The following is a 7609-nucleotide window of genomic DNA, read 5'->3' as shown; positions in this document are numbered from 1 at the left end:
GTTTGGATGGTGGGTCCAGGTGGGCGGGGCTTGGTGACTGCTTTGTTGTGACATCACAAAGTTCCAGAAGTCCTGACGGCTGGTTTTAAGGCTCAGTTTCTGAATACAGGCTGTGTGCATTTCTCTGTGGACTGAGGCTTTGATACTTTCACAGTATTAATATAGAAGCTAGAGCTGATCTATAATCTATAATCACACTACACATGGACACAGACCTTTACACTGGAGGAGCTTTAAGTTTTGTGTGATGCTGGGGGCAGCAGTGTGTGGAGAACCAACACATTAAATCTATCACAAGACATCCTGTAAGCATGCATCTACAGTTGTGTTTGTTAAATGTTGAACACGTTTCTCACCTTCTTGTGTTGTTGTGGAGTTTGTCTGTTCTGATATTAACAGTTCTGGACCCCTGCCTGACACATGACAAAACAGAAGGCAGCGAACATTAAAATGAGTCGAGCTGTTAATCAAATATAATTCATGAGTCATGTCGAGGAGGAGCTGTTTTCTCACCTGAGGACTGAGGTCTGAAGGTGAACTGCTGCACCTTTCCAGTCCAATACTCTGTCAGTTCACACTGGAACAGCTCATACTTCTTTGGTGTGTAAATTAAATGAGAAGTGGGAAAGGAAGCCGTGGCCCAGCACAAAGACGGTGACGTAGTTCTCTGTTTGTAGTCTTCCCTTAGTGCCAACGTCACTAAGTATTCACACTGTGTGTATGTGAACACAAAGCAGCTTAACTTCACCTCATCACTGTCCTTCTGTTCAGTCACTGGTGAAGACGGAGACATTGAGAGAGAAATGAACTTCATCACTGTAATAATCATCATGATTGTAAAGTTTCAGAGTTTTGTTCTAACAGACAGTTTGATGTAAATACTCACTGGTAACAACAGACAGATCAACCACAGAGTCTGGAGCTTGTTGTCGTCCTGATTCAAACTGTCTGCAGACGTAACGACCAACATCTTCAGCTGAGACCTTCTTTATAACCACAGAACACTTATCTGTCAGACTCAGTCTGTCTTTAGATCTGGAAAGCTGGTATGTGTTGATCTGCCCAAACCTAACCAGCTCTGTTTCTTCTTCTTCTTCTATGTTATTATAAGTGACGAGCCAAGAAACGCTGTCACACTCACTCCGATCTTCTTTCACATTGTCACAAGACAAAGTGACCTCCGCTCCCTCTCTGACGGGGGAGGGGGACATGTGTCCGCTTACAGCTGCGAAGCAAATGAGACCTGATGTAAAAATGTTCTTGTTATAAAGTCAGTGTGAAGAAAACTTTAGATGCAACAGAATAGTTTAAAGGAAACCCTCGCTGCGTTGACGACGATAAACTTCTGTTAAATGCAGATTAAATCAATGTAAATAACTTTAAATATTCTCACCTGTTAAATTAAGCAGCACCAGAAACAATGAAATACAAATCCTCTTGAAACCAGACATGCTCTGTCTCTGTCAGTGTCCAACGAACTAATGCTTCCTCAGGTGGAAGGAGTTCTTTTATTGTGGTGGGATGGGCATCACTTCCTGCTGGTTGTTTAATCTTATATTTCTGTCACTGTGTGAGAAAATGTTTGCATGCACGCCGACCTGAAACCGCAGTGAACATGACGACACGCCGGAGCCGTCTCTTCCTTATTCTGCTGAATGTTGCACAAACAGTGTTGATCGTCTCAGACAGTGTCACACCTGTCATTTCCCTTCATGACATCACTATCGCTCGTTTCACTGAAAACACCTTGTTTTGTATATTATTCTACACAAATGAGACCAAATAAATCAACTTGAAAACCTGAAACCTTGTCAGTGCAGAGAGAGAGAGAGAGAGTTAGCATTAGCACATCTGCTAACACTGTGTCAAAGAAGTATTAGCCCACACTGAGGAGACTACACAGCCTCTGACTATCTAGTCTCCAGCTGCAGTGATGTTGTAAGGAACATCCGCTGGTAAAATTTTGTGCAACAAGTACCAGAGTAAACGAAGTGACGTAAAGGTGAATGAAGTGACCAAACCATTCAACGATGACGAAACAATTTGTGAAGAAATTGTGGTGGCATTTCTGCCTTGGCACAAATTGAAGCTAAACTGCTGCATTGAATTTGTTTGAAGCAGCAGCTTCTCTTCATTTAAGTATGAAGAGACGGAAAAAATCCTATTGATTTTTTTCACATTAGTGCAACACGTGAAAAAATATTTTCTGAGTCTAAAAAAAACAAAGATTAGGATTATATTTTTTTGAGTTCTATAAAAATTTTTTTTAGATTTCTTAACATTAAAGCCACGTATGAAAGATTTTCTTTTAGAATTCTGATTTTAAACTAAAATTTATATTTTGTATATTTTTAGGATTCTGTAAAAATGTATATTTTTTTTTAGGATTTAGGAGTTTAAAAATCAGAATTCTAAAAATAAAATTCTTTTTAGGATTTTATTTTTATCTGATTATCTGTCTTTTTTATTTTTTCACATTAGGGTCACATGTGAAAAAATATTTGCCGCGTATAGCTCACAGCGCCTTAGGGTTTCAGAAAAACCAAACAAAGGGCTAGCAGCTGGTAGCAGAGGGGGGGGTGAAGCTAGCTAGAAGTGTAAAAGTAAGATCAAAATTCTACTTGTACCTTCGGTGTGTGAACTTTGACCTGATGAAGGGCTAGAGGCTGAAACATTAGGATGATTTATAAACTGTGATGCTGAGCTTTTCACTCGAGAAGACAACGATATCGTCCTGACCTGTAAGAAACACAAAGCAACGTGTAGTCGGGGTAACCAATATTTTAATATAATTTAGATATGAAATGCTTCATAAAATTATTTTTTCCAAATCGCGATAATGGGGAGGAGTCGTTAATATTCTTATTCTTAGAACTGGAATGACATAATGTTAAAACACTGCAATAAAATGGGCAGTTTTTGCTACATTAATACAATTTTCCATTTACATGACGTCACAGAGGTGAAGAGACGAGACCCAGCAGCTGCCTGCGTCCACAGAAACATTACAGTAAAAAAAAAAAAAGCACACGTGGTTCCTGATCACATGATCACCTGTGACGAACCGAACACTCACTGCTCTCTCTGTAAACATGGAGTGATCTCAGAGAAATGAAGAAGAAAACATCATATACAGACAGTAAGACTACGTCCACATGAAGCCGTGTCATGTTTAAAAACGCTTGTCCACGCTGCAGCGACAGCTTCATCTCCTCGTCCTCTTTTCACCGAGCGAAGGGAGAAACTGTCATCAGGGCCGACGTCAGACCCTCGTTACACCTCATCTGTTTCTACTGCGATAACGATCTGATGGCAGCTCAGAAACACTACGTTAACCAACAGCCATCAAATTACTGTTTTATCATTATGAGGCTAAAACCAGGGAGGCCCCGATCCATCAGCTGATCCGATTTTCATTAAAAATACCTGATTGGTAGACGTGAATTAATGCTCCTACCGATCAGCTGTGGTTAATACTCTGGTGTCTGCCGCTGAGAGCAGCCTCGCCTCCCACCAACAGGCCGCCAAAACAAAACAACATGGCGGCCGTGTGGACCTTTTTACAAAGTGTGTGAGGCTGATAGAACGTACGACATCTGCAAAGCTCCTTGAGTTTTTCATACTGTTCTGTTGCACAAAGTAAAAGCTGTTGGACGTCCCAGGTCACTACACAGCTAAACAGACCGACCAACCGCTGATCCAGCTGCTGTGACGTAACAACGAAATGATCGGTATCAGTGCAAGGTGTGATTGGGGCATCGCCAGCTACAACTGGTCCCCATTTTAATTAGGGACTGATCAATATGTCAGAGTGACATACTGAAGCGTCTAATTTTGTTCTTCACTCCGAACATTCGGTTTACTTTTAAATAAAACAGAAAAAAAGATGCAAATCGTCACGTTTCAGCAGCTGGACGCAGCAAATGTTTGGCTCCGGTTCAGTTGGTGACAACAGCTGACCGACTGACAGGAGATCGTCCTCGTGAGACAGCGTTTCAAAATGACTGTTTAGTAAACGCTCTACATGCAGGTGAGAGAAGCAGCCGCTCAGTGTGGACAGAGCTGGTTTCAGACTGAGCCGGCTTCATGTGGACGTACTCCGGGTCAGTGCAGTGAGGGTAAAGAAAAAGCACTTGTTGTGGCTTTCTGCAGCAGCTGACTTTCATCTTCTCTTCAGCCCGTCAGCTTCACAGTCCCTGATTGGACTCCACCAGCTCGGGGGGTGGGGGTGGGGGTGGAGGGTGACCAGCTGGTAAACTCTCTCCGAGCCATTTTGAAAGTGGACGTCGCTCTGCTGCGGCTGGTGAATTCATCGGAGCGGCTGGTGAAGCTTTGGATGGTCAGAGTGAAGTTTCTCGCCCGTCCACACGTTTGTTTTCAGTGCAAATCAGTAAGAAAAGTCTCGCTTTACATCCACTGTGCTTCACTCTGAAGGAGCTGTAACAAAGTGCCTCAGTTTCTCTTTTTTTTCTTTTCTCTTTTTTTGGAAAAAACCTCAGTAACAAAACTAGAATCTCAGTTAAAATAACAAGGAAAAATATACACAAATATATGTTTAAAATATATTATGTACATTTACACAAGCTCTTTAAAAAGTCGATCAACACGAGGCTGCCTTAAAGAAAGTGCCATCGTCATTTTGCATAATGTAAACACGAGGCACCGACGGCGTTGCTGCTGGAGAAACTGTCTGCTCTTCTTTCTTTCCCGCCTCAAACTCCATCACAATAAAGTCTCATCCTCTCTTTTCTCTGCCGACAGAAAGGCAGAAAATGTTCGATCAGAAGCCACTGACATACACGGCATGTCAGTCAGACCTCCAGCAACAACACGACGCCTCCTCAACACTCGCCGCCTGTTGGCTGATGGGAAACTGTACTAAAGTTCTTAAAAACTCCCGACATCCTATCACAGTGTGTTTAAGGCCAAACTCCGTTTACTGCATTAAACTGTTTCCAGTTGTTGGCGTTGGTTGTTAATCAGATATGGGGTCGTTGTGCTCCGTGGCGGCGGTCATGACGTGTCTTGAACCTTCAGCAGCGACTTTAAATGAACAGTCATCTGCTCTCGGCTCTGGTTGCTGAGCTGAGGCTCGTTCTCTCCGACCCAGTGACTGGGCGGTTTGGGCAAGACGCTGGGTGATGGCGGCTCGCTGAACTTGGCTCCAGCGTACACTTTCTCGCCATCTTTGAGGTATTCTGGTGCGGTTTCAGCGGGCATGGCGCTCACGGTCTTAAGGTTGTTGGAGGCGTGGAGAGGTTTCTTCTGCTCCTGGGGCGGAGGCTTGTTGGGGCTGCTGCGATCCTTCTTCTTCGCGGCGTGGGAAGCAGCGGCGGTTTGGTCCTGCTTCGGCTTGTGGCTCCGGCCGTTCACATTCTGGGTCAGCTGCTCGTGTCTGGGATGGTTGCGGGAAGTTTGGCTTCCTGGCTCCAATCTGCCACCTTTAGGTTTCAGCAGCTACAAAACACAAACAAACTGTTTTTAAATTCAACAACATGAGAGAAGTGATCCTGTCATTGAACTTTTGAAAACTGAATCAATATCATCATGTTGAGTGTAAAAGTTTAGATTTGACCTCGAAACAAAATATGTCTTAAACCTTTAATAAAGATTAATTGGCCACTTACAGGCGTCATATCATGTTACATATACATATCAGATAATAAGAACTTTTACTTTGCTTTTATTTATCTGGGGATGGAAAAAATATCTGAAAGTAGAACCAATGATGGGAAAACGTGGAAAATGACAGAAACACGGCACAAAGAGTTAGCTCCCCCCTCGGGGGTCTGGGAGTGGTTCAGGTTTAAAGACAGGGTCCTATCACCTGGTGCTCAGGTGGGAGATTTCATCTGTACACCAGTTTGGCCAAAACTCAGACCTTAATCAAACGTCTTTCACAACCCTCATGTCCCATCTTTTTGTCTTCTGTACCTGACCTATCAACAGACAAGTTACATCCTACAAAAAATGTTTTCTACAAGTCAACAAGCCATTGCTCTGTTACAAAGCCGCACTTCCTGCACCACAAAACATCTGTGAGGCCTTTTCTTGTGAGTGTTACGAAACCTGAAACCTGCAACTTCCTCTCCTCTGTTGCTTGACAGACACGCCTGTCAGCAGTGTCAGCTCGGGGCGTCTCACCTCGGTGAAGCAGCCGGCAGAAAGAGGAAGACGGGCTTGTTCATCACATGACTCCTGTTTACACCACAGGGATTAGTAACTGCGTCACTTCAAGCCGCCTCAGCCACAGATTAAATCCACTTCATTTCAAGACTACAATAACATTTTCTTTGTTTAATTAAGTTATACTAGTTATCTTTTTAATGACAACTTGTAAGCATGTCTTAAATAATCGTGATGTTAACAGGGTCGCATCTAAACATTACTTTCACCTGCTGGTTATTTTCAGAGTTGATCACTGAGTCTTTTGGTTCATGAGATAATCATCTCTCAGCAAATATTCATATTTAAGAAGTGAAAAATTGGGACTTTTACTTAAAAAATTACTTCAACGATTAATTGATCATCAAAAGCTGTTGTCAACTAATTTTCTGTTGACTGACCAATAAATCATAAAGCTCTCAGGAGAGGGGGGATGTGTATGTTTTGGTACTTCACTTGAATATTTCCATTTTTTGAGGTTTAGACAAAACAAACTTTGGGCTGTGAGCAGCTGTGATGCCATTTCTCACTATTTTTGTGTTTGTACAGTTTTCGGTTTGAGTTACAAAAATAGTACCATTTGTATACACTGAATAAAAATTACTATTATATTTTTTAAAGTGTGTTTTAGTGCCACAGTAATGGATCTGGGTATTTATGTTAACTCATGGTGATTTATCAAGAGCATAATATTAGGTTAAAACAGCCTTTACGTTGCCTGATAAAACGACTACCTTGTAATAACATGTTTATTATCTGACCCTGGAGGCCGAGCGGATGATAGCGACTACAACCCAGGGAACTCACCTCTTTCCTGGCTCCCTGGTTGAGATGATGGAGGGTCAGTACGGTCTGTGTACCGGCAGGAAACTCGGTACCGGGCTGGGCCGCGGGTCTATTGGCGGACGGAGCCGTCAGAGTGTTGTTGTTGTTGTGGTCGGACAGGCGGACGTTGGGGCCGTTTCTCGGGGGTTTCTGGTGCTGGTGCAGCGGCGCCGCCGACCGCAGCTTCCTCCCCCCTTTCTTCAGCAGCGCCTGCCTCGCTTTGTTGCCCGTGTTCAGCCCGTCGCTGCCGGAAATCAGCGTCACCGGGTTGTTGTTTTCGACGTTGCCGATGTTGGTTTCATCGCTGTGAGCCGGAGATCCGTCCAACATTTCTCTGAAGCGGCGGAAACATAAACAGGCTGTGAAATTCCTTTGCAGCTAAGTTGTTTTAGCTAACAACGTCACAAGCTAACAGTTAGCTAAGTGGATAAAACACTTTTCTTATCCAAGTTGCCTTCACGCGGGAATTATTTTTAACGAATATAACGTTATATTGTCGTCTCACAAGTTCCCGTGTGTAAACCTGTCGGGTTTTAATCGTTTCTGCTGCTAAAAATGTCGACGGACTTCTTGTTCAGAGATGGCGCGTCTGTGCTAGCGAGCTGGGGAAAACAGAAGT

At 43.2% G+C, this 7609-nt stretch overlaps 2 protein-coding genes across 3 annotated transcripts in view; both read right to left on the bottom strand.

Moving 5' to 3' along the window:
* LOC111646173 (uncharacterized) overlaps positions 1-2627 on the bottom strand; it is an 8836-nt gene extending 6209 nt beyond the window's left edge. The window contains exons 1-4 of the mRNA XM_087170889.1: positions 1394-2627; positions 887-1225; positions 514-774; positions 357-413 (exon numbers count right to left, since the gene is read on the bottom strand). Of these exons, the coding sequence (XP_087027015.1) occupies positions 357-413; positions 514-774; positions 887-1225; positions 1394-1451 (715 nt within the window). The 5' untranslated portion in view covers positions 1452-2627. The remainder of the gene's footprint in view (positions 1-356; positions 414-513; positions 775-886; positions 1226-1393) is intronic.
* Positions 2628-2766: 139 nt separating this feature from the next.
* Positions 2767-7609, bottom strand: LOC111646188 (uncharacterized). 2 transcript variants are annotated; one of them, XM_023395620.2, is made up of 3 exons: positions 6973-7609; positions 6145-6198; positions 2767-5457 (listed from the first exon to the last, which is right to left on the bottom strand). In XM_023395620.2, the coding sequence occupies exons 1-3, from the start codon at positions 7318-7320 to the stop codon at positions 5014-5016; spliced, it is 846 nt and encodes a 281-aa protein (XP_023251388.1). In that variant the 5' UTR covers positions 7321-7609; the 3' UTR covers positions 2767-5013. The 2 variants fall into 2 exon arrangements, with proteins under 2 accessions (XP_023251388.1, XP_023251389.1); XM_023395621.2 differs by lacking the exon at positions 6145-6198 and having other exon boundaries at positions 6973-7608.

The sequence above is a fragment of the Seriola lalandi genome, unplaced genomic scaffold (genome assembly GCF_002814215.2).
Source record: "Seriola lalandi dorsalis isolate HSWRI2012SDOR001 ecotype SW California unplaced genomic scaffold, Sedor1 jcf7180002054966, whole genome shotgun sequence".
Lineage (NCBI taxonomy): Eukaryota > Metazoa > Chordata > Actinopteri > Carangiformes > Carangidae > Seriola > Seriola lalandi.
This window is presented reverse-complemented; position numbering and strand designations above follow the sequence as displayed.